We start from the raw sequence: 27,812 nt of genomic DNA on the forward strand, positions 1-27,812 counted from the left end.
TTATGCTTATATTAACTAGTAGAAATGATCACATAGGAATTTTATCTTACCCTGTAAGAGATGCTTTTGGGGCTAATGGTACATTTGGAAGTTTGAGAACAAGTTATGAATGCTCTCACAAGATTACACAATAACTTGCCCATCACAAAATGGATTTAATAGTTTATCAGATCCCCACTTATCATCTCCTATGCTCACCCATTTCTTTAGCACATTTTCTGGGACTCTGTTCACCTTTCTCCTTGTTCTGGGCATCTGGATAGACTTCAGCTGTACATCATTTTTATTTCTTAGAAAATTTATAGGACCCATTTGTTGACCCAAGTAGCCTGGCATGGGCCAAACCAAATGTGTCTAGGCATATTTAACTGTAATTTCTTTTTAAAAAAATATGATTGGTATTTTAGTGTGTATGAAATCCACGTTGGTACATATATTTTTTCTCAAAATAGAGATTAGATATTACTGAATTTATTTTCTTTCAAGATATGGATTCTTAAAAAATATAGTTTGATATTCTGCTTTTGAACCAAGAAACGTAGAATATTAACGAAGTGAGACATCCAATAGATTTTCATTTTCTTTCTCACATTAATCCAAATGACAGTAATATTTATCTGTATTGGCGTTTATACAGATTTATTTTATAAACAATTGTATTCCTTAGATATTTTTTGTCAATCAAATATTCCATGCCATATATTTTAAGTCTTTGAAATCTTTTCAGTATGGAAGGATTTTTTTCCAATAGTACCTGCTGATATATTTTCAAAATATTCTAACCCATTGTCTGTTTACAGAAAATCTTGTTTCCTGAAATTACTAGAAGAAACACCAACCCACCCAATGAACTGTAGCCACCTCTATTCCATGAAAATAACTTTTTATAAACAAACATATCATTTAGTCACCTAAGATATATAATAATGGGGCATTTTGCAGTGCTGAAAGCTGTCCCCTTTTTTGAGATTATAATCACACTTTGAGGAAATGGTAGGAGTCAGATTTTTTGCTTCATTGTTACCAACAGGTAATATTCAGATTTCCTTTCTGTCAATGCAAATACAGAGGCAAATTTTGCAAACAAAAAACTCTAATGGCAACTGCATAAAGAATATTCTAAGTTTGTGTGTACTCATACAATTTTAGTTAAATATAGAGTGTTGAAAATCTGGAAGATTTATAAGAAACAGGAGTTTGACTACAAATGCTAAGCAACTGCAAGAGTATCTGAAGAGATGTTTTTAGAAGCCTATGTTATTTTCTCACTTGAATACAAATTTGCTAAATGTACAATATGCTAAGGCAGTCTTTCTCAAACTGTTGCCTTCTTCTTGTGTTGGACTTCAACTCCCCTAAATTCTGTAGCTATGTCAGCTAGGGATTATGGAAACTGAAATACAACACCTCTAAATAATGCAAGGAAAGCTGCCCTAAGATATCTATGTACCTGTCCTGACATTATTGGGATACAACTCCATGCTAATTTTTTAAATCTCTTCTAGTGCTCAGTATCATTTCTATTTAATTGGATAAACCTAGCTGGTAGGGAAGATGAAGTCGGGAATCCAACAATAATCAAAGAAATGTTTAATACTGATTTTGATGACTATTTAAATAATAGTCAACTTAATGGTCTTAATTTATTTTTTTAACATTCAAATATCAAGTAAGATTGTACAATAAAGGATGCTACGGGATTTTTCAAGTTTTTTTTAAAGATTTTCCCCACAACTAATTTGCCCTGAAAAATCAGTTAATAAGAGATCCCACCTATTCTCTTCTCAGCCACCCCCTCCCCTATCTTTTAGCTTTATTTATAGCTGATATTTTGTATTTTATAGCCTTTTACCTTTTCTATACATATTGTTGCATTGTTTTATTCTTTTTAACATTGTGAGCCACTAAGACTAATCATCTGGTTGAGATGTTGGCAAATAAATTAAATAAATAAATATGACAATTATAATCTTTAATTAAAAAAATACTATTTAAAAACTCAAAGTAGGGAGAACAGGGGGATATTTATTTTTAAAACAGCAATGTTATCTTGAAGCAACAACATATGTAAGGATAACTTGCAAAATGCCATCCCCCTCCATCCATGCCTCTTTTCAAATATAACATTGGTATTATTATTATTTTTCTTTGAGGGTACTTAGTGGAAATGTAAATAGCCCGTTTTTTTCATTTGACATTAACTATCTGATTATTTGTCTCTCCAAGGAAAAGCTGTGGGTTTTCATAGGAACTATAAAATAAAGCATAGAATATTTCTGCTTACTGAGATATCAGCTGGCATTTAACTGCAAGTTAAGTGGTTCTGGCCATTGCGGACTAGACTTTTTTTTTTTAGTATCTAAAATCTCTCTCTCTCTTTCTCTCTCTCTAACAAAAACTAGAACAACAGTCAAAAACCAGTTCAAAACCTTGCTTCAGTTTATTTCTTAAAAGGAAACAAAGGTGTTCTAAATAGTCTGCAAATAAATAAATAAATAAATATACAATCTGTGCAATATTCAGCTGCCTGTCTAGAAAAATAACAAGGGAAACACTGTCAGTAATATAAGATAATAAAATTTCAAGCTGATGTTTAGGCACAGGCTCTAATTCTCACGCAACTCCCATGATAAGCATATACTTATTTTATCACATGCAAGCTAGGCAAATTGAACTTCATCCCTATAACCGAATTGTAAAATATTAATATTTCATATTCTAACAAACTCCACGGAACAAACTTAGCTGCACTAAAAACCTCAAGAATTTCACCTTTTTAAATATTGTTTTAAATCGTTTTTGGAGGGATAGGGGACAAGCTGACTCGAAACCTTAAACTGTAATTAAAGTATTTCGTAAATTACTTGTGAGACAAAGAAAATGGGCTTTTTATTTTGTGAGTTCAGTTCAACAGAAACACTGACATTACAAAGGACAGTGCAAGCTATTGTGCTCCAGATCTTAGCATTACAAAAGAAAGAGAGTTGTCACCCATATTGGTCCCTATGGAAACACTATTAGCTGTAGCATGAATCTGAGTATCTATATTATGGAGAAATGCTTTTTCTTAGCATAATTAGTTTGTTCATTCAGGCAATGGTTCTAACTGGCAAGCAACCTTTACAGGTATGTCACACCATCTATCTTGTTATGTGTTTACTCTGCATTCTGCTTCTAAAACAGAGACAGACAGTGTTTCTAAAGGCTGAATTGGGCTTTAATCATTGATTTCTGAGACTATTAGATAAAATATTGCATCAGGTAGATGCTGCATTTGGGTACAAAACTTTTCAGCAGTTTAATTTTATTGGAATAATTTTCAGACAGTCTCAAATACTACTGGGCCAGCTTCCTAAATTTTAGCCTCAGGTTGGTTTGCTTCAACCCAGACTGCATTTCAAATAATAGTTAATCTATTATTTCAGTTTTGGAAGTTTTCCTCATAGTCATCCTTAAATGGAGTGAAAGAGCCCAAGTCTAAAATTCACTCAGGCTCACTTTTGTAACAACTAAACTATAGTTTATTGTCATGTGAACCAGGCCAATATATGTTTAGGGGGTAAGAGAGACAAAGAGAATGCTTGGAGATTTCAGCAGAAACTGTTCCACATTTTTATTTCAACGAGGGAGATTTAATAAAAGCAACTGCTTCTCTAAGTTATTAAAAGTGACAGCATCACAAATCAAAGCATGTCACCAACAGAGTGAAGACAGATTTCTCCGATTAATCAGAATTACATTGTAAGAAACAGCTAAAATCAAAGAAAATATTTCTGGTATCATCTCTTGGTGTTTAATATTCCTACTCTGTTCACACTACTATATATTGAAATACTCTTTGTCTAAAATTAGAATGATATTTTTGCATTTCTTATTATTTTTATTATATACTAGCTGTACCCGGCCACGCGTTGCTGTGGCTCAGTCTGGTTAAATGGAAAAGAAAGAAAAGAGAAAGCGCACATTTGTAATATGTTTAATTTCACAATGCTTGTGGGTATACAATATTTTTTTGTTGTTCCATAGCGTGTGTTGCTTTTACATCCAACAGATGGCGCTGTTTTTCAAAAAAGCTTGTTTTTACCTGTCACAGATGTTTCATCTTTATAATAGTAGGTATATAAAAACACGCGGGTATTCGAATGCAATGTTGTGTCAAAATTTCAAAGCAATTGGTGAAGAACTTTCGGAGATTTAAGATTTTGAACAAACGAACATTTACATTTTTATTTATATATAGATTATATAGATTATATAGGAAAAAATAAAAACAAAAATATTTTTGTCTTATCTCCTGTGGCTGCAATGTATAGTTTAATAAAGAAATACTGCAGTTATCCAACTTTCAATTGAATTGTGTGAGTCATATCCATTAATTTGTTGATCAGAACAAGGTATTTTTATACCAAGTGCCGCCTTGGTTTCTAATATGAAAGCCATGAAATACAGGGAAATGTTTATTATATTTTGCACCAGCAGGCAGAGGAAAACTACTTTGTCTTGGACACTGCTTTTATTCCATTCACCACCAAGAGAATTAGGACTACGGACAGCATGCCAGGAACTTTCTTTTTGTTCCTTTTTTTGTTCTTTGCTCAGATTTCTCCTAATTGGAATATTGATAGAGTTAGTTCTACTCCTTTAGGCTGTTTCCTACTAGAACAGTGAATACCTTTACCTTTTCCTTCCCTAATATATAAGGATATTGTTATATTGCTTACACATATAACATTTTTAATTAACTTTGCTTGTCTTTTTTGGCCTTAAGTGCCTGTCCTTAGGTACTCTTAATGGGCTTGATTCTAAATATATTTATACTCTGCTAAATACATATCATAGTGAATGAATGGAGGATTCTAGCCTCAACATTTCCCCCACACGTTCAAGCATGGAATGCAGTATCTAATCAATGCCAGATTCCTGTTGATTAGGTAGAACAGTGGTTCTCAACCTTTTTAATGCCGCGACCCCAACCGGTCGTAAGTCGAGGACTAAACCGGTTGTAAGTCGAGGACTACCCAACCGGTCGTAAGTCGAGGACTTTCCCTGCCCGGGAGCGCCACGCATGCGTGGTTCCGCCCCCTGCGCTGGCCGAGGCGTAGCTGGCAAGCGGCAGAGACGGAGCAGGCCGACCACCAGCTGGCCCAGCCCAAGGGAGGTAAGGCACCCGCCGGAAAAGGGGAAAAAAATGGTGGACAGCCTTGCTTGGCGACCCCCATGAAATGGTCGATCGACCCCAAATGGGGTCCCGACCCACAGGTTGAGAACCACTGAGGTAGAAGAACAAATGTTGCTGATTTGCTTTTCATGCATAATCGTTCCCCACCACAAACAATTCACACAAAAAAGCATGAAGATAGGCCAGCTTCTGAGCTGACGTGCATTCTGGTTTGGAAGCAGAGGGACTTAGAATCCAGCAGGTCTATGTTTTTCTCGGTCCGTCTCCATGCCAATTTCATCATCTCTACTTTGTTGTTTTTTTTTTAACCTTCCTGATGTTGTAAAGACTTGTCCTGAGATGAATGAACGGCCAGGAGGGAGTTTCCAGTGATAGAATGGAAGCCTTCGAAATCTTTCATTAATAGCCAGACCTTTGACCAGTGTTACAACCAGCAATTTGTGAAATAGCAGTATCTTTGCCTCCAATTGGTGACATCAGGCTTCCCTACAACACTGGAGAAACCTGATTGAGGAGTCGTATATCATCAGCACTTGATAGGAACAGTGGAGCACATTTTAAATCTACTGGTGAATCTCCCCCAATGATTCAAATTCTAGAGTTGGACAGTATCTATACTAAAACCACCTAATTTTGCAAAAGGATATCAAGCTTTCATATTTTTGTCACTTACGCTAGCTGTTGCCGCTATTATTACTATTATATCTCCCATCGCATCTTCACATCAAGAGCTGCCGTTTTACTTTGCAAGAAATAGCTAACAATCACTTTTCCACATCACCAGTGCTTCTTTGTAAATGTATGTGGGGTGTACATTTAACATGGTTGGTGACATTCACGCAGGTCAGTGTTCCTTTGCACTTAAACAAGCTTTGAGGGCTAAACAAGCTTTGAAGTCCTATACTAGATATTTGGGAGGAGAAAAGAAAATATAACATGTAAATTATATCCAAATTTGTTTTGGAATTTTACCCTTCAATTGTTATTCATCTTTTTAAAGAAATAATTTAAAAAGAGAAGAAAATGTCACTATTAAAAAGTATTTTCTTCTTCTTCTTCTTCTTGTGCCATATCCGTTATCGGACGTTGGCGATCACATTGGCAATCCTGTTTTTATCAGCAGCCGCGCGAAAAAGTGCTGCTGAGTTTTGTCCAAACCAGTCCCTTAGATTTTAAAGCCACAATGTTCTTCTTCTGCCTGGACCTCATTTGCCTTCAATCTTTCCCTGGAGGATTAAATGGAGTATGCCGTATTTTTCTGGGTGTTGCATCACATGTCTGAAATATTCTAATTTTCATTTTTTAATTGTTTTGATGATTTCCCAGGGGGCTTATCACCTCCTCATTTCTGATCTTGTCAACCCAGCTTATATTAAAAAGCATACATTTGTATTCAGTTTAATCATATTTAGTTACTTTTCCCTAGATCCTTGCCACCTTTTGAGGTGGTACCCTCAGAATATTAGAAGTGCTCATGAGGCCACAAACACTGGCCGTCCTCCAAAAATTTACAAAACTTGTCATGGATTACAAGCACTAGCATGTGTATGCCAACTATCACTATATTTTGAATGACAAACATTTTAAAAGATGACATTTAAAAAGATGATTCCGGAAATGTGTCAGAAATACCAATTTAAGAAAAACAGCATTTCAGCTAGCAATACAAAAAAAAAAAAAGGGGGGGGCGAGGTGTGATTTGCCTTTTTCAAATGATTTCTCAGATTCAGAACTAAATGAGGTGATTTATAAATAAGATAAAATGAGGATAAATCATATTGAATTCTCAAGTCTTTTCTCCCATTCATATAAAAATCATACCCTGGCTATCAACATAGGCTTAGGGATGATTGATACTAAGAAAGAAAAGAAAGATAGATGCAAAAGCATTTGGAGGGAAGATAAAAGGGAGAAAATTATGAAGACCATAATCTTGCAGTATCTTTGTGAGATTTCACATGGGTTGTGTAATGGTCAATCAATCAATCAGAATAGAGCTGGAAGGGATCTTGGAAGTCTTCTAGTCCAACCCCCTACCATTTCAGACAAAGTGGCTGTCCAGTCTCTTTTTAAAAACCTCCAGTGCTGAAGCACTAATGGATACAACTTGCAGCAAAATGCTCTTTTGGCATTGGTTTGAAAGCATACGATTGCCTGGATGGACAATAAGAATATAGGTGCTGTCCTTTCCTCCTTTCATATAATAATCTAGGTCTGTGCCTCCCATCTTTTAGTTATCTGTCTCTCCTCATGGAAATAGTATATAGCTGCCTAGAGTAGCTCCATGGGAAGACAGGTGGCAAATACATTTAACAAATAAATAAATAATAAATAAAAATTGGCTCACTATTCTTCAACAGATTCCCAAGGATATCTTCCTTTGGAGTTGTTTGGAGGACCCCAATGCAAATAGCAATTCAAGGAATAAAAATTTGCCCTGGGACCACGATTCGGAGGGAATCAAGCCCCCACTTCAGAGCTCATTGTAGTAATTGGAAATAATATTATATTCACACAAGTTATTAGGCCATCTAGTCTAGTATTGTCTAAATTAATTGGCTGCGGCTCCCTGGAGCAACATCTTCCCTGTGACCTGTATTAATGATCTGGAAGCTATAATGATGTTGGTAGGAAGAAAAGCAAGAAAATGACATATCACGGGCTCTTCTAGTATACAATGTGGATGGTCATCCCCTTTTGGGAATAGAAATAAGATTTTAGGTTTCAGTGTATTCCTGTGCCCTAAATTCAGTGATTTCTTTTCTTTTCTAGAACAGAGGATCCCAGAATAGAGTACAGAACAGAAGAATGTTTACAAATGACAGAATGAGGGAAAAATTAAGGTAACTTCTCCAGGATTTGGTAACCTGGCTCTAGAGCAGGGATCTCAAATTCAAACCACCAGGAATGCCACATGGGGATTAGTTCTTTGCCCAAGGACAACTAAAATAAATGTCAAAGGATTGGTGCAGATTGTATGTATAAGATAATTTGCCTCTTTGGAATATGAAGTTGAAGAGTAACAGAAAGGCGACACTTCATTTTTACACATACGACTTAAAACCATTTGTTTAGTGACCGTTCGAACTTATAACGGCACTGAAAAAGTGATTTAGGACGGTTTTCATACTTACAACCATTGTAAGGATTGCAGCATCCTCCTGGTCACATAATCAAAAATTGGTTGCTTGGCAACTGGCACGCAGTCTCCCAGGATCAGGTGATCACCATTCCTAACTTTCCCAGCGAGCTTCCGCCAAGCAAAGTCAAGGGGGGGGGGAGCCAGATTCACTTAATGATTACATGATTCATTTAACAAGTGTAGTGATTCACTTAACAAACATGGCAAATAAGGTTGTAAAATGGGGTGCAAACTCACTTAACAACTATCTTGCTTACTAATGGAAATTTTAGGCTCAATTCTGGTCATAAGTAAAGGACTACCTGTATTCAGTAGCAGGGAGAAGCCTTACATAGACATACCCAACCTGGCGTTGAAGTCTTTCTTGAGAATATCAGATTGAAGGATGCTGGTCATATGGCTGAAACCTAGTATTTTGTTATATGGAATTACACAAAGGTTATGTTAAAATCCTATAAACTAAGATTCTCCAGCCAATAAATGGGAGACTGCAAATGTACACATGATTTTTATGAATGATGAAGTAATATCCATACGATAAAAGGCACTGCACTGGTGAGACAGCATCAAGGGAAACTAAAAGAAGCACAATGGTAGAACAAAAGCAAACCTACTGGAAGGTGGAACGTGGATCATTGGAAATATGGTGAATAGCAGGAAATACAGTAGGTTCTGGCTGCTATTACAAAATCATAATTAAAGAATTGACTGCTTCAGTGACCCAGACATAATTCTGGTTAGACTGCAATTATAATGCAACATTTGGACAACCCCAGGTTTGAAAATGAGGGTTAAATTAGCTGAACATTTAAAAAGATTGTGTTTAACAGGGAAATAACTTCAAAAAAATGTATACTGCTCACAAAAATAAAGGGAACGCAAACTCCTTCAGTTCCATGTTAAAATGTTCCCTTTATTTTTGTGAGCAGTATATTTTGATTTCAAGCTGTCTTGGGATTCTTTCGGGCTTTACCTCAGTCTTGTGTGTAACACAGATGATCACTGTTTTGAAAGTATTCTAAACAAGAACATGCCATGGACATTAAGAAGAGACAATATGATTGTGCCAGAACAATTAAATTATTTCAACTATTGTTTCCATGTCATGTGAAACCTTCTAGAACATAAGTGGTCTATGCATTGTCTTCCAAATGTCTTTAAATACAGTATAGCCAATGATTATAAATGTTGGAAGTTTTAGTACAAAACATCTGGACAGCATCAGGATAGATATCTTGCACCCACTATGGCTTACAATAAGATCTAAGATCCTCCCCTGCAAAACTCCGTCTCCAAAATATCTTCTGATACTGCCATGGTATCTCCAGAATAAGCAGTGCCAACTTTGTTTTTAGTTTTGGGGGGAGTTTGGATTTCAAGGTGAAAATAAATTATTGCATCACATTGGCTTAAAGCCTATATCCAGAATACTTTAGATCCTATTCCCATCTACTTTTAGAATATATCTTTGCAAACTATAGCAACTCCTAAGTTTACACACTTTTGTTCCCTTCTCCTCCATCCATAGGGACAGTAAGAGGATCTTTAAAGCAATTGCTTCCATGTAAATACCATAGGTTATCGTATCTGACATGACTAGTATTAATTGTGGCTGATTTTAAGCATGCCAACTGCACCTAGTCAGTGATACAGTAAACACATGCATTCCAAAATAACTTAAACACAATACATGTAATACACATTGTCCAGTCTTTATGAGTGACTGGCCTACAAATGTGATTGTTAAATAGGCAAGAAGCTTGTCCGCCCTAAGGATAAAACATCCAGACACAAACTGAGCAATATGCAGTACAATACAGTGAGACAGGTGGAGATCTGTATATTGGGGAAACAAAACACTTCATAAACGCATCGCACAACATAGGAGAACAAACCCATAAGGACGAGATTCAGCTATTAAAAGACAAAGGCCACTCTTTTGAAGACAACAAAGTCCATATTTTGGACAGAGAGGACTGGTGATTTGAAAGAGGGGTCAAAGAGGCCACCTATGTCAAAATTGCACGGCCCTTGCTCAACAGAGGGGGAGGGATACAACATCATCTATCTTCAGTCTACAACACAGTCCTTTCAACAGTTCTAAGAAGACTCCACACCCATTTGCATTACTCAGGTGACCCTGAAGACACAGCTAAACCTCCAAGTGGCCTCAATGACTCTCTAAAAGAATGCAAATGACCTGCTGTCTGCAAGGAGTATAAATCCTTCCATTCCCCACCATCCAGTCAGAGCTGAAGAAGCTTCTTGGATGAGAAGTGAAACATCTTCAAAGAAAAACAAGAAAGTCCAGTTGCCTCTTGAAAAAGCACCTTTGGGACAACCATGACCTGGATGACTGAAAATCTCCATAGACATTTGTTAAATAAGCCTTAAAGTCACCATCAATGGATATCCTTAATACAATCCTTCTGCTTTTATCCAACTTTAATCATGTTTGTGGATTGTTGTGTTATCACGACAATTTTTGTTGTTGTTGTTGTTCAGAACAAAGATTGCCTTTGTCTAGAAAGCAGAAGAGATGGTTAGCCAGATCCAGCTTTGTGTAAGTTCCTGCAACCCAGAAGAACTGACTGCTGAGCATAATTTAGTGATGGGAATAATCCAGTCTAACCTATTTAAAAATCTGAAGCATGCTTAAAAAGAGAATCATTTGTAAACCTATACCATATGTGACTGGCATCACAATACTAGGGTTATCAAGCAGATGAATTGAGAAGTGGGGAGGACACCTGAATTTAATTTCCTGACTTTTGACTAAAGGCTGATCTTAATCAACGTTAGACATTATATAGTGTACTGTATGTAATAAATAGAAACTTTACCTATTGTGAGCTACAGGACCTAGATGCTGCATACTCTCAAAAAGCTAAGTTGGGTGGGTTTGTAGTTGGATGGGAGACCACTGTATTATTAGTAAAAAATGATATGGACGTCTTTGAAAGTAGACCCCACAATAAGGGTAAGTTTAGCATTTTATCTTCGGTATTTTATCTCTAGATAAAAATATATCCCAAAGAATATATAATTGCCAGTAGTGTACAATGTGAATGGTAACTTGTCCTTGAATGCACTGTATGATTACTTATTCACAAATAACTAGCATGAGAGTCTGCTGTAATCCTGCATGGGAATAATAGAACTTTACATCCTTTTTGTATAATCGGCAATGACTAGCGAAAGAAAATCCACAGGGACTCCATTTTTTTAAAAAAAAAAATCTTTTTCCTCTGCTGTTTTCCTATCTAGAACAGGAAAAACATTTCAGTGATTCTAACTGTGATTCAATTTTCATCAGAAAAATGCAAAAGCCTAAGTTCATTTTGACCTTGTCTTGGAAAACTATTATAAATAAGATAAATGCAATAAATGGGAGATTATTTGAACAGAGACAAACGACCACAAAAGTCATTACCTTGTCCAGAGAAAACGTTTTGGTGAGTGCAAATGACCATCCTGCTTCAAAAGCTCTGCGGATCATTGATGAACTTGTAGTTGGCGTTGCACTAGCGAGGCCAAAAGGATTTGAAAACCTAAGCCCAGCCATTTTTATGCTGATGTCTACCAAGTCGATTGATGTATAGAAAAGAGGCAACTGAGGTACAGCAGGTACTGAGGCACCATATAAAGACTGTGGGAATAAACAAAACAACAGGTTATTCACTTTATTCAAATATAGCTTCCTCAAATGAGTGGGCATATATATATTTGTCCTTAATAGTATTAAAAACACGAATCCCAAGTATACACATAATGTGAAGTAAAATAAGGTGATCACCAGGATAAAATCATAAACACAAATGTTTAATCTACAAAACCAAGCTTTCGTCGGCCACACTACCGACATCGTCAGGGTATAAAATGCTGGATCCGGGAGTCCGTTTTTATGTGGCTGGCTGCCTCTGCGCTTTGACCCTGGATCGGGCCATTGGTCCGCCCATTAGCATCGGCTGTGTAGTTCTTAAAGGGGCCATTTCTGAAGTTGTCCTCTCCTCTCCAATTGCTGTTGTTTTCTTTGTGCGTGTGTGGATGCCTGGAGATCCGCTGTTCATCCGCTCCCAGTCGTCCCTCCCCACCCCCTTATTCATCTTAGTTTGCCTGTGTATTGCTGCGCTATCTAGCGTGTGTGCTTCAAGCTCTGTTCTTCTATTTGCCAGCCCTGATACTTACTCTTAATAGGAGTATCAGAGTAACCCAGTGACCACGTATCAGGGTAACCCAGTGACCAAGCCTGTTGAGCAGTTTAATATCTTGTCAAATATAAATAAAAAATTGGAACTATAAAGATGTTTAAACTTCAAGAGCTTAAAGGCATACATTGCTGTATTTAAGCACCAGAATGGAAAATGTTTTGAACTATTTGGCAACCTTAATAGCCAGCCAGAATGTTAAACATGGAAGGTATTTGGGGACTATCATGATCCTCTTCATTTCTACACGGAATGAATAGAATAGAAAATATTCTATTGCACTTTAGGTTGGAAGTAATTCTGTTTTCTCTTTTAAAAATGTGCACATTTATAAGAATAAGATATTTTTTCCTTCTCTTTTACTTTTTTTTTTTTTTAAAAAATAGGTGCATATAGACATTTTAAAAGCAAACATTTCCATGTGTTCTGTAAAATACTTCAGTGGAATTAAACTTCTTGAGAGTTTAATAAATAATCTCTAGAATGAAAGATGAGCCCAATTTCTGGATTTTTACTTATATACAAAACCAGCAAAAATCACAAAAGAAAAAACAAATCTGCACAAAGATATAAACCTAACATTTATAGGCAAATATTGCATCCTCTAATTTGTACCATTATTTTATAATGATAAAGAAAACCGTACAGCTACATACACCAACAATGAAAACAAAGCAAAGCATTTGTCTACCTGGTAGCTAATGAATCTATATTGCTGCAGGAATCACGTTTTTGCTCATGTGGATAATCTCTACGAGATAGATGTGTAGACTGCAGTGCAGAAGAGCCCTCACCACAATGTAACCCAATGTTCATATTTTGTTATTATTGTACTATTCCAAATTCTGCATTTTTCACTTTCATCATATAAAATTCCAGAATAATCTCCAATTGCCTTTTCCAGTTCTGGTTTCTTTTTGTTTTTGTTTTTGCTGCTATTAACAGCAATCTGCCTCACCTTGCACAGTAATTCCTATAAAAATATCTTCATATATTATATTATACATATATAGAGCTCCCACCAGTCACACACTATATTGGTATAACAGGGGTTAAATGACAGCATATATTAGGACTTTCCCTCACAGTCACATTAAAATGCAGTGCACATTTCCTGAGGTTGCACAAAAGTTTTGCCTCGGTAATGAGGGGAGTAATGCTGGGTCTAAAAAATTAATGTGGAATAAGTAAAGTGATTAATGGATTCATTGACTTATTTTTCTCTCCCACCAAATGTCACCAACCAGCAAGAAAGCATCCACCAGTCTCTCTCAACAACTTGGGGTAGAGGTGGGCATGGATCTGGAGAAGGCAAATTTTAACAATTCCCCTGGTTCTGCATAGATGCATTCAAAAACAGCCTTTTTGACATTCTATTTTAGAACAATACTTTTCTGGAACAGCACTATTCTGGAGTAGGCTTAAACCCATATTTAAAAATAAATCCAAACTGGGTAACAAGCTGATAAATTTCTCTCTATACTAAGCAACAGTCTCCTGGATCTGCCAGCTGCCTTTTGGGAGCAGTAGCCAGGGGAAGAGTTGATTCTTTACCTACCAGGTCTCTGTTCCCATGGAGCAGTTCTCTCAGATTCTCCTATGTTAGGACTAATGGAAGAATTTACTCATTCCCTATTAAATGAGCTTAGGTTCAACTTCAATACTTAACATATTAGTTTGCATAATAAAAGCATTCAGCTTCCAGTCAGTGGTTTGCACCATACTTTAACTGTAACTCCAACAATAGCCAAATTTGTGTTGAGAAAAGAGGGAGAATGCTACTTTAAAACTGGAGCAGTTGCCTTCTATGAAGATATGTTCTTTTTAAATTATTAGTGGTCCATCTTTGTGCCATCGTTGGAGGATATGAAGAAGTCTTCAGTTTTAGATAGATAAGATTCCTTCCTAAACATTCAGGCATATCCCCCTTCAACAAAGCAAGTGAGTCTCAGAAACTATATTGCTACATCACAACTTGCAGTGAGCCAAACAGAAAACTATAGTATTCCTCCATAACTATAATTTCTTCTAGAGGTCATTCTAGAGCAGGGGTGTCAAACTTGCAACATCACGTGATGTGTCACGACGTATTGCGACTTTTTTGCCATTGTCAGCAATGGGGTGGGTGTGGTTTTGCTATGATGCATCCAGCCCGTGGGCCGGCAGTTTGACACCCCTATTCTAGAGATATCTTTAGCTTAGCCATTTATATTCAATCAAATCATATCCTTCTAAATGTTCATTACTTACTCAACTTTGAACCAAGCTTTTAGTGTAATGAAAAGTAATGAAGATCCGAACCACTTCCTACTTCTACTTTGGGCTAACATGGCTGACTATATGCAATGATTGGCTCCTATTTATTTATTTTCATATTTCTTTGATATTTCTAATGAAAGTAACTTTATTTATAGACACTAATTAGAACAATAATAAAATAGTCAGTATCTAACAGCAAATTACAACATGCAATATAACGCAGCAGCAGCACAGCAAGCCAAATCCTGTTAAAAGCGTATTAAAGTTCAGTGAAAGGATATTTATAGTTTTTTTGAAAAATAAGCAGTGATGGTTCACAGCAACCTATCTCAGGCTTGGATATAACAATCAAAGAAACTGTGGCATCTAATAGAAACGATGCATATAAAAAAGTAAGAGAAGTGACGTGGTGTATTCTAGAAGGTTTGTATGTGAGAGAAAAGAGTTGTGCCTTTTTAATAGGGCACACCACTCTCTGATCACATAAGATCAGCAAATGAATACTGACAGTAGCAAGAAAGAGAATAAGTAACTGTTTCCATCTGATTAATTACTAGGATTGTTGCCTGGTAAATGAATAGCAGACAAAAAGAAATCTATTAATGAGGGACCAGTGAAAGAGAAGGCTACACATTGAGAGTAGTTCGACCTGTGGTTTTCGAAGACTAAAGTTTGTACATTTTCTCTGTGATATCAGTTTTCTGTATGTAGATTATAAAATACAAGAATCTCAACCTACAACAGAGTGTTGGAGAATAGAAAGTTGAAATTTCTCCCTCACTTCATTCTATTAATTTCTGGATTCTTGAGAATGGGAATGGATTCCAACATGGATTCCCCTGAATTGGGTGACTTGAGAAACCACGTTTCACAATCACATCTACCCATCCCATTAGCTACTGCAGGATGGGCACGTTGAGGGTCCTGTCCATGAAGGAATGTCATCTGATGGGGCCCAGGAGCAGACCCTTTTCTATAGCAACATCAGCCCTCTGGAACATCAACCCCCTGAGGTGTAATTTGCCCCAGCTTTGCAGATTTTCTGGAAGGACCTGAAGAAACAGCTTTGCCATTTGGCCTGGGGATCAAGTAATGTGGTGATGCAGCTTGCAAAGTGGCTACATTGCTGAGGAAATCAAGTATGCCTTGTTACAGATAATGAGAATTTTATGGTTTTTAATGTTTCTTTAAAGATTTTTTTTGTTATGTTTGGAGTAATGTTTTGTATTGATTTGTGTTTTTAACTTTGAGTGACATATACGAGATGGGCGTCTATATAAATTTATCAAATTAATAAATGAACAAATGAATCTATGGTGCCTTCCTCTTACATGTGAGTACTGCAATTTTGGTATAAATACAGGGACACATATACTCTAAACATCAGAAATAAAAGGAATATCACTTTACAATTCACTTACCAAAATTCCTGGCAATAAATTAGAATAAACATGTCTATCCCTTATTTACACTTGCTCATTGTTATTGGAAATATACTAAATGGTATGATGTTCAAATGCATTTACCTTCTACATCTTCAAAAAATTACATGTTTCATCAATACCCTTTTTTCTATCTGAGTTTACAGCACATATAACAATATTTTTCTGAACTTCTATACCTAGTTAACCAACTTTTTTTAAAGTGTCATTCCAACAGATTTTTTTCTTTTTTTCTTCATACCTTCACAGCTCTCCTTACTCTATTATTTATTATTTAATTCTGTAATTGCATTATTTACAGTCAGTCAGCGATGCATATTATATGAAAGTCCTATTCAAATTAAAATTGTATTATACAGCAATATATTATGCTGTGGCTCTGAATTCCTCAAGTGACTGAGGAACATATTCTAAGAGATATACATATTTTGCCTTACAGAAGTAAAATAAACAAACTGGGATGTCTAAAGGGAAGTTATTACTATTTCCTTTCTTTCCCTACCATAATTTATGTTCAAATTATTTCTAAAATATTTGAAAGAAACAACTTCTGGCAAATCATACAAAAAAAGTTCATCTATTATTTGTCAAAAAAGAGTATTTTATGTAATGTAACATTAACAGTCTGCTATTAAAGTATGCTAAGGTGCATCTTACATCTTGAGCAAGAGTTTTAGAGTACCAGGTCAGCATCTCACCTACCAGTTACTTAAGAGTTTAATCCAGCCATCTTTCAAAACCTTTTAAAAGGTCAAAAAATCATACATTTTGAAGTTTCCTCAACACAGTCCTATTTTTTTTGCCAAATCAAATATCAAAGTACTCCAGACTAATTTCTCCTCAAACATTACATCACAGACTTGAATTAAATCATGTCTTCCTTGAATATAAAGCCTCCAATTCAAATTGAATCAGGACTGATTTGGGTAAACCTAGTTGAAATGGGTTAGCTGAAATCATTTGTTAGTGAAGAATATATAAGTACCAGTCTTCTTTGAATACATTTTCATTTTACACCGAAGAGAGCTCAATACAGAGAAATATACTGTATATATGCAGATGAAAAAGAAAAACTGAGATGTTATCCCTACTCAAAATAAAATAAAATAAAATAAAAATTACCACCCTATGATGACCTGCCTTTAAATTACAGCTGTCCCAAAATAATGCCCTCAGTTCCAATGACTAAAATTGCAAGTGGCCCAAATACTGAAAAGCAATTGCCAAATTATAGTAATTGCCACCCCAGCAATCAGATTTACTGAAACCGCACACCCAAATAAATGCCTTGTGGCTACCCATTCATCTAGCAGCTGGAAAGATGACACTTGACATTTGGAAACTTTCCTGTGAAGATTGCTGGAAGGCTTTTCCCATTAGCTTCATGGTGAGATAGTAAGGTCGAATAAGCCCCTCAAAATCTGCAAAGACCAACGGAAACACTGTAATATTAAGCATGGTTGATCTAAAATTCCAATTGACAAGTTATATGAGATTTCCTCCAATGCCTTCAGTATATTCATATTTCAGGGAGGCATATGTGCAAATCAAAATCCAACAAGGCATTTGCAAAACTTAAACAAAATATCAAAACAACAGCCACAAACTAAAAGCAAAAGCAAAACCTACTTCAATTGAAATATATGATTCAGTCTTTATCCTGAATTGGCATTACCACAAGTTTATCACAGCAAGCATTATGAAGTATGAAGGAATGTCTCTTAAGCACGGGTTCTCCTCAGGCCTGTGTCCTACGTTTGCTGCTGTTCACCCTGTTGACCCATGACTGTTGTGCAAGGTTTGCCACTAACCATATTGTGAAGTAGGCTGATGATACATCAGTAATGGGCCTTATTCGGGATGACAGTGAGGGTGCTTACAACTAGGAGGTAGAGGATTTGGTGAACTGGTGTAAGGAAAACAGCCTTGTTTCAAACATAGGAAAAACTAAAGAGATCATTGTTGATTTCAGAAAAGGCAGGCACAACCACATACCTCTGTGTATTAATGATTCACCTGTGGAGGTGGTTGGCAGCATCAAGTTTCTGGCTGTGCAGCTAATAAATAGGCTAGCTTGGTCATTCAACAGTGAGACCCTGGTGAAGCGGGCACAGCAGCACCTGCATTTTCTGCATGAGAAAAGTACATCTTCCTTCCCCTGTCCTTACCACTTTCTATGGAGGGACAACTGAGAACATCCTGTCATATTGCACTACTGTCTGGTTTGGAAGCAGTACTGCTTCGGACAGGAAGGCGGTGCAGAGAGTGGTGAGGATGGTAGAAAACATTATTGGTAGTTCACTCACTCTATCCAGGACATAGCATATAAATGATGCTTGTATGTCTATTCAGTCAGTTTGTATTTCTAAATTAGAATTCCTTCCTTTAAAAAAACAAAAACAAAATAAAACCTGGCTCTTTTTTAAATAGATAAATGCAAGTTGATATGCATGCCTGTTCCTAATTAGGTTATTTTATCACTTTCCTATTATTATTATTATTATTATTATTATTATTATTATTATTATTATTATTATTATTATTATTATTATTATTATTATTATTATTATTAGGATTATTAAATACTTCGTATTTGGATGGAGCACTACTGGAAATGTTTTCTCTTATGTCCATTGTGTAGTGAATTACAGAATCAAAAATTTGGAAGGAGTCCTTTAAGACATCAACTTCAACTCTACTCTGCATAGAAACCATATTAACGTGTTCCCAGCAATAGTTATATATCCTCTACTTCAGTGTTTCTCAACCTTGACAATTTTAAGGCATGTGGACTTCAACTCCCAGAATTCCACAGCCAGCATTGCTGGCTGTGGAATTCTGGGAGTTGAAGTCCACATGCCTTAAAATTGTCAAGGTTGAGAAACACTGCTCTACTTGAAGAGAATCAGTAAAGGAGGACCCATTATCATGGGTCAACTACTCTTACTATTGGGAAGCTTACCCTAGCCTTCAACTGGAATCTGGTTTCCAATAAATTAAATTATTTTTATATATATAACATTCCTTCAAATGGCAGAAAAAAATTCAGTCAAAACCATTTCAATCTTTTTAAACTAAACATTTCAAATTTCCTTAATGTTTCTTTTTTCATATGATTTAATTTTCAGTCTCCTTATCATATTGCAAAATTTCTTTGGACTAGCTGAGTTTCTCTAAGCTTTTTCTCAAATTTAGATGCCCAGAACTCAGTATGGCAGAGGGAAACTATTATTTTATGATCATGAAATAATAAAAATAATGCAAAGAAACCATACTTGTATTGATTCAATCTAAAATTGTGTTTAATTTTATTGTAAACATTTTGATGACTAATATTCAGCTCATTGACCAGATATTTAAAGGAAGATGTGATGATTTAGATTTTACTAATAAACCTGATAACTTCTATTCTTTTATTGTTATCATGCCTTCAAGCTGAATTGTAGAATTATACTTTCATGCTTTTAGTATTTGAAATGTGTGATATTTGCAATCATAAATCAAGTGGCTAACACTAGCTGCAATACTAACAGATCCTCACCCCCCAAAAAACTGTATTTTTACTTCAGTTGACAGACCTTTTAAACATATCCGTATCTACTGCCAGTTCACTTTCTAAACTGAGGAATGTTATGATGGATAATAATAATAACAACAACAAAAACAACAACAACATGATGTATGTAGCAATGGTCTTACCTAAAAAAAACCTACAGCCTTTAAAGCATCTATTTTCTCCTGTTTTAAATCTATTTTCCTTTAAAACTTCTGAATCAAAGTATCACAGATAGACTCTTACAGAGAACTATTTTTAAAAATAACCCTGACAGAGACTGATAGCATACAGACAATTTGTCTAATTTCACATATTTTGCCTCTAAGCACTCAATGCAAAGCCTCTTGAAAGGAGTACTGTAGACCTAGAATCAGTGGAAATTTGAACATCATAATCTAAATGCTCCAAACCAGTGATGGCGAACCTTTTAGAGACCGAGTGCCCAAACCACAACCCAAAACCCACTTATTTATCACAAAGTGCCAGGGCCACATCAGCATTGTGGTGGCCTCGGGGGGCATGGGGGAGTGGCCCACTGGGTGGGTGTGGCCCACTGGGTGGGCATGGCTGCGGTTGTCAGGGCAGACTGGGGGGCATGGCTGGGGTGGGCATGGTCTCCTCAATGTTGCTCATGGGGGGCAACTGTGGGGTCCACGCTGGGTTGAAGGAGACCCAGGGGGTCTCTGGTGGGTGGGGTGGTGGGCAAGAGGCCCAGCATAGATGGGGGAGGCACGCCATCCTAGCTGGGTTTGGGGGGCCATGGCACCGATGAGGATCCGGCTTTCCCTGCTCATGGTGGCCTTTGGCTTGATGGGTGTGGGCATGCTCTACCACCTCTACTTGAGCTTACTAGCTGGCTGCTTTGCCTCCTTTGTGCTGGGTGGGGCTGCTTCTCCGGGCGGCAGCAGAGACCTAATGGACCTGCGCACAGAAAGGGCTCTGAGTGCCACCTCTGGCACGTGTGCCATAGGTTCGCCACCACTGCTCTAAACCATCCTATAAACAATAAGTAAGGCTGCATCCTTTTTAATATTTTATCCAAATAACATTGCAGGCTTTCTGCTACAAGAAGTTTCGTTTGAATACAATTGTTTAACTATGCATAATTCTAAGATTCAAAGAATTCAGAATTCAAAAATTCAGTACAATTAGATTATGTTTTCATTAGCAATGCATGCAAAACATACAAACTGCTAATATTCGGGTGAAAATACCATACAAAATAATTAAATTCAAATATTTGTTTTGAAAAAGAATGCCCTCATTTTGCCTACTAGATGACATGCTAGAGCAGCGGCCCCCAACCATTTGGGCACCAGGGACTTGGAGAGAGGTTTTTTCCCATGGACTGGAGGGGATGTGATTTTGCATGATGCTTGCATTCCGTGGATGGGGCTTTGCTTATTTGCGCTACATGGTTTCTAGTATGCCGCAGCCTGATGCCGGTCCAGAGACCAGTGGTTGGGGACCCCTCTGCTAGAGAATACCAGGGTTGTAATCTAGATGAAAAGTTGAAAAAAATACTAAAAGAAAGTAATGACAAATCAGTTCCATACTGCTTTTTGGAAAACTACCGGTATAAGGATACTGTCATAGTTACTGAAACCTGAGCTCAAATTGAAGCAACAATTTATCTATCCACAGACTAGTGGCAAGAGGTATATATCTAAGAAATGTTAACATTTGCTTTATGAACTTTTGCATAGTTTGTTATAATTTTCAGTTGCAGCAGGTATAAAGTTTCTGAATATCGGAAGTACTCTTAAAACTTCTTTTTCATTTTCTTTTTGTTTCTGTTTCCTGCTCATTTTTACAGTTTGAATCATTTTGAACTCAGATAAATTATTTCACTTCATTCTCTCTTTTGTCCTTGTTTTTTTTTTTTACAAATGGAAATCATTCGCCCACACCCTCTTACACACACCAAACTACCCTTATCCATATTGCTCAGTTTTCAGTATGGCTCCAATTTTTTCATCACATCATAGGCTCCTGCTCCTCTCATTTTTCCCTTCTACGACTTATATTGCACTAATACTTGACAAGGAGAAAAGCCTGGTGCTAACATTATTTAAGGAACTGTACAGCTCTAACTATATATTTGCCACTACAATCTATAATCATATGCCTCTGAAAATAGTGCAGATAAATGTTAACATTTCCCTTGCACCACTCCTTGCATGTATTACCAGGCCATCTTTGCAAAAGGAGTACAAAAAATTAAAATAAACATGCCAAAAATATTTTGTTAATCTTAAGATCATAGAGATATTCTTTAAACCCCTAAGCCATTTATTAATAAATGTGGAATATTCCAACTTTTTCTTATAAAATAATGAATACCTAGTAATACACCTTAAATATTTTTTTTTTAGAAAAAAAAATAATTTAAGAGTATAGACTTGGAATCATCCAAATTTCAATATCTCAATATTGACAATAATTTCAGAGCCATAAACACCCTTAATATATCTGGACCAAACTGTATAAATGAAAGACGTTTAATTGAATATTTTCCCATTTTGCAACTTTAAATAATTTAAATTTTATTTGCATTCATTCAGATGATTTAAAAATGTGGTTGTTAATAAGTTGATCAAAAGAATTAATACTTCTATTTGGCCATGGTTTCAAAAAAAAAAAAAAAAAGGAAGAAGTCACAAGCAATTTTAAAACAAGGATTGTCCCAGAGTGTCAGTTTGTGAAATCAAAGGGCAGAATGTATGAGCCTTTCAAAAGCAGTCAGTAGAATCTGCTTGAGTGTGTTCCTTTTTTCTGCAAGGCTCTCCACCCTAACTCCTGTTGATCTCTTGTGTGACTGTCAGATGTATCTGACAAATAGACAGGTTTCTCTTTTCAGGTGCCTATGTTTTATATTTTATGGATTTTAGAAACTCCTGGTGTGATAACATCCCATACATAATAATTTCTGTTCCAGAAGATAATGCTAAGGAATTTTTTTTTTAAAAATGATATGTTCAATGCTGCTCTGTATTAATATATGTAAGCTGTCATCCCACCACTAATTACCCAAATAAGATGTTGTAATGAATGGGCAAACCGTCTTGTTTTCACATTCAACCAAACATCGGTCAAGCCCCACAGAGGTGGGCAAGACCAAGAAAGCAAAAAATACACATATTTCAGTAAGGCTCAGTTGGAGCAAATACAAAACCATGGACATGATAATAGAAATTTCATAACCTTGTTTACAGTGAATTAATTAAAGTGAAGAAACCTCTCTGAATATTTTGAGATACTTTCTCTAGATTTCTAGCCACATGGGCTGAGAGGCTGTAACTAACCCAGCCATTGCTATTATTTTCATTCCTTTCCCACATCATCTCTCACATCACCAATATAGATATGCCTCGTGTCTAAGCATGGAGTTGGAAGAATCCATAATAACATATACTGTATATTGTAATGTATGTTGAACATGACCTACATGATCTTTTTTTTTTTTTTTTGGCTACAAAGAATGACAGCTTTGGCATTTTTGAAATTCTAACCTCAGAAAGGGATGAAGTAAAGAGTTTTTCCTAAGCCTATCCAGGAGGAGATTCTTCAGGTAATTATTGTGTGTATGTGTGCGCGCGCACACACATATTTTTCTTGAGACAAAGGGAAAGGAGATAACTGGGATATATAATCACCAAGATACAAAAAGATGATGAGGCCCTTAAAAAAAGTACAGAGAAGAACAACAAAGATGATAAAAGTCCGGAGGCTAAACTGTGTCATGACTGCTAGCAATAATATGACAACTATCTTCTGGTACTTGAGGGCTCTCACAGAAAAAAAGGGGATTGACTTATTTTCCAAAGTGTCTGAGGCAGATCAAGTAGCAATGGGTGGAAGCTCATCAGAGGGAAATACAACCTGAAACTAAGGGGGGGGGGGGGAATTCCAGACAGCAAGAACAATTCATCAGTGAAATAGCTTTCCCTCCCAGAGTTGTGGGTGCTCCATAGCTGGAGATTAAAAAATAAATAAATAAATTGTATAAGGTCTTCTGCCTCAGGCAGGGGTTTGGATTAGAAGATCACTAAGGTCTATGACTCTATGCCTAATGAAAGGAAACAGATCATCAGGGAAGGGTTCAAAAAGAAAGAACCGCCAGGAGAGAGTGAGAAACAATGTAAGCAAGATGGATACTGATAGTCCCTGACCTACAACTATTTTTACTTATTATCTGAAATTACAACAGCAATGAAAAGAAGTAATTTATAACCAGTCCTCATGCTTACTACCTCTGTGGCATCCCCACAGTTACATGATCAACCAGCATTTATTTAGGACAGTTCTGCTGTCCCAGGGCCACGTGACCACCATTTAAGACCTTCCCATCTGGCTTACTAGAAACAAAGTCAACAGAGGAGCTTGATTCACTTAACAACCACATGTCTCATTTAACGACTGTGATTATTTGCTTAGTAATGGAGGCAATTATGGTCATGAATCAAGGACTACCTATACTGGAGAAAGCTGCATGGTTTTGGTGAGCTGTTTTGCAGGGGGAAAAAGAGCCAAGCAAAGCTCAAATGGAAGGAACTATGCTAGGAGTGGAACTGACTTCTGGTTCTAAAGATGAGGAAGGTTATGGAACCATTTGCCAGAAATTTAGAGCAGGAGTCTTCAAACTTGGCCCTTTTGTGACTTGTGGACTTCAACTCCCATAATTCCTCACCAGCATGCCTGGCTGAGGAATTCTGGGAGTTGAAGTCCACAAGTCATAAAAGGGCCAGGTTTGAAGACCTGATCTAGAGGGTTACCTTATGGTAACCCAACAGAAGTGAAGAAATGCTCCTAAAATTTGGATTGAAGATTACGAACTACAGGAATCAGGTGCTAGTCAGGGCTAGATAGCTGAAAAAAATGAGAAAAATCTTACTTCTTCTCTAAGATAAAATAAAAAAGGAAAAATTGTAATCTGATTCTCTACTTTAACATATGCTTGTCTACTGCCTGGTCTCTGATATTCTGTATGTGTTTGCTAATTATTTTAAAAAAATTGCCTCTCTTTCTTGCATCACATTTTGCAGTCTTTTGTACTAATTCAAGTCCCACAAATTTTGCATCATCTTAAGTTTTTTTGAACCTCAGACTGTATGCTCTGGATTTGGGTCCAATCTCCCCATAATATTTTATGGGAAGCAAGTGTCTGGGATGCTGGTTGCATTTTTATCAGTGCGAAATGGCTTATTCCATCTAATTAAAATTGTTTGAGCATTTGGCTATGCAAGCTAAAAGAAAGCTTATCTTTTTCTTATGATTAGTAGAAGTTATATTGAAATTGGAAGATAATTCCTTTTATTTCCATCTCCTTAGAAGATAATGTTGTTGGTCACATAACCATAGGAATGGGGCTGGAGGTGACCCTACAGAGTTTAATTTTCTACCATTATTATTACCATTTCATCCATGCTTCCCATTATGGAAAGAAGTCTAGCTAAAGTACTACATTTCTCCAGAAAGGTGGAAGAAGAAAGTGAGAAAGAATTACAAACCCATACATTAGAAAGAGCATCATGTACCTTGAGAGTAGGACTGAAGGGCACATATAAGCTACAGTGCCTGCTCTACTCTAATTTTTATATGTATGTTATGCAGGATTTGGGTAGGAAAGTAGACCTGATATGTAAAAGTAAACCTCATTGATTAAGTGAAAAAACAAATTAGAGCACTTGCCTCTACCATGTAGGCAAGCAGAAACATATACAACCTATAAACTTATTTTTAGTTTAGCAATGCTTTAAGTTCTCATATTTAAATATCTGACCTTTCAAATAATTTTTTCTGTTGAACTTGTTCACTACTTGCAATGTAATCTTAGACTTGATTATATTTTAGCCAATCTTTAATTATACACTCTACTAAATTAAAAATTAAATATGGATCTGAATTAAATGGATAACATCAGAGAAAACCCCACTCAAAACTCACCTGTATGTATTTGTGCATGAACCAGGAAGCTTGTTTTCCATCATTCACCGATTCTACCGTAGTGTTGGCCAGCCCACCGATGTCACCACCTGCAAAAATCCCTGGTTCACTTGTCTGCATGGTCTCCCCATCAACTTCAGGGAGACCCCAACGATTAAACTTGAGAGGATGCAGAGCTTCTTTTACTGTAATGAAAGGAAAGGCGAAGAAAGAGATTTAAAACCAAAAAACGAAAAAAAAAAATCCAATCCTTGAGTGATGCATTTTATCAGGGACTGGCAGATTGTAAGAGACACTACTTCTGATGGTAATATGCTTTTCTATTCTGCACCTTTCCATCACTCTGGGGTGCTCTTGCTGCTCATGCTTTGCAATTGGAAACAAAATCCAGCATGAGGTCTTTTTTACCCAATAAGACAGTCAGAGAAGTTGGCTTGATTGATTGGTTGATTGATTGATTGATTGAAATGTTGGTATCAGATTTTAAGAAAAGTCAGTGAGAAAGCTGGCTGGAGGTCACAAATTTTGACCACATAATATCCTTGCTTAATAACCTGCAGTAATTTTCTTAACAATGACAACTGGGAGTTTATGGAACTGCTATGTTAACAGGCAGAATGCCCCATGCACAGTTTATGCTCGAAAATGCAACCCAACTTCCCTGCAGTTTATCCTTCTTTGGGTTGCTACCTTTGCACAGCTGTCTCTTGCCTGGCTCTCCCAGGCTTTAAGTCTGGGACGACTTAGTTTAGAGAGTTAGTGTAGATTAGATGATTATATTCCACAGCTTTCACATAAGGGAACAAAGATATGTAATAATATTCATTCCCATTGTTCTTCTATGAAAGTGTGGGCTATCTTACTCTTTTATAATTCCTAGAAGTTGGTCTCCTACTGTATCTATTTCAATCATAGACAAGGGTGTTCCTTTAGAGCAGGGGTAGGCAACCTTGGCTCTTTTATGACTCGTGGACTTCAATTCCCAGAATTCCTGAGCCAGCTTGGAGATACCCCGCTTTAGAGATACTTCTCGAGTTTAGAATTGGCTTCATAAGATTCTCATAACTACTGCCATCTGCTTCACTAGAATCAGTCTACTTTTCAGCAGCTGTGGCAATAAGAGAGGCTTCTTGCAAACTGTAATGTAATCATGAATCGCAGTATCCGTGTATGTTAGAGTTTAGGAATCTGAATTCTCTAGCTGCATATCCGAATCGTCAATATGGACATTACACGGTCTCTAAAATCTATATTTCCTGGGTGCTAATACTCATAGCCATACTGTTTCAGTACTTAAGAATCTAAAGAAAACCTAAGAAAGTCTTCCAATGAGGCTTTCTCAATATTAAAACTTTTAGGTCAATGTTGAAGTAAGGTAAGCAAAATATGGCAGCTGAAGTTTGAGGGAAGCTGTTTATACCCAGTTGTGCACCTGATGCTTTCAGGGAGAAGAAAATGACTTACTTTGACTTACTGCACTTCACATTTAAATCTTCTGAATTTGAAAACCCTCCATCTGGTTTGGATTAAGTGGGTTTATATACATATGGATGAAAATGTAGATACAATATGGGCTGTGTTTGCTTTCAAAACATTAACTATGCAAAATTAGTAATTGGATGCTAGCTCTCCTTCCTCTCACCCCCAATTTCAGATAGTCCAGTAGAAAATATAGGCAATGCACAAGCATGAGACGAATGCTAATTTTTTGTTTTCTTCGCTCAGTACTTGTGTGTTCCTGGTATAAGATGTAGCAAAAAGAAAGTTGCCATAGCAATCAATCAAGCATTATGTAGGCTATAGCTTAGTTTTCATAAACAGCAGATGAGGTGCTAAAAACTGTCTCTGGACTATACCATGTAAAGCTGTAAGTAAAGGAATCATATAATAAAATGCTATTCTGCACATTTGCCTTTTATTTTTATTTTTTTTAAAAAAAAATACCTGCATTAATTAGCAGCTCAGGAAAAAAAAAGTAGGTCAAGAAATACATCTTCCCGAGATACTAACTTTCTAAACGATTTATTTTTGCATGCTTGCTTTCAAGTTAGTGTTGACTCCTAGAAGCTGCCTGGATAAA

General features: G+C 36.5%; 1 protein-coding gene across 1 annotated transcript in view; it reads right to left on the minus strand.

Moving 5' to 3' along the window:
• The window catches only part of DPYD (dihydropyrimidine dehydrogenase), a 518,537-nt gene that overhangs the window by 224,521 nt on the left and 266,204 nt on the right, over positions 1–27,812 (minus strand). Inside the window, exons 12-13 of the mRNA XM_015812569.1 lie at positions 25,733–25,917; positions 11,755–11,970 (exon numbers count right to left, since the gene is read on the minus strand). Coding sequence (XP_015668055.1) covers positions 11,755–11,970; positions 25,733–25,917 — 401 coding nt within the window. The remainder of the gene's footprint in view (positions 1–11,754; positions 11,971–25,732; positions 25,918–27,812) is intronic.

The sequence above is a fragment of the Protobothrops mucrosquamatus genome, unplaced genomic scaffold (assembly GCF_001527695.2).
Source record: "Protobothrops mucrosquamatus isolate PMUCROS unplaced genomic scaffold, P.Mucros_1.0 scaffold96, whole genome shotgun sequence".
Classification (NCBI taxonomy): domain Eukaryota; kingdom Metazoa; phylum Chordata; class Lepidosauria; order Squamata; family Viperidae; genus Protobothrops; species Protobothrops mucrosquamatus.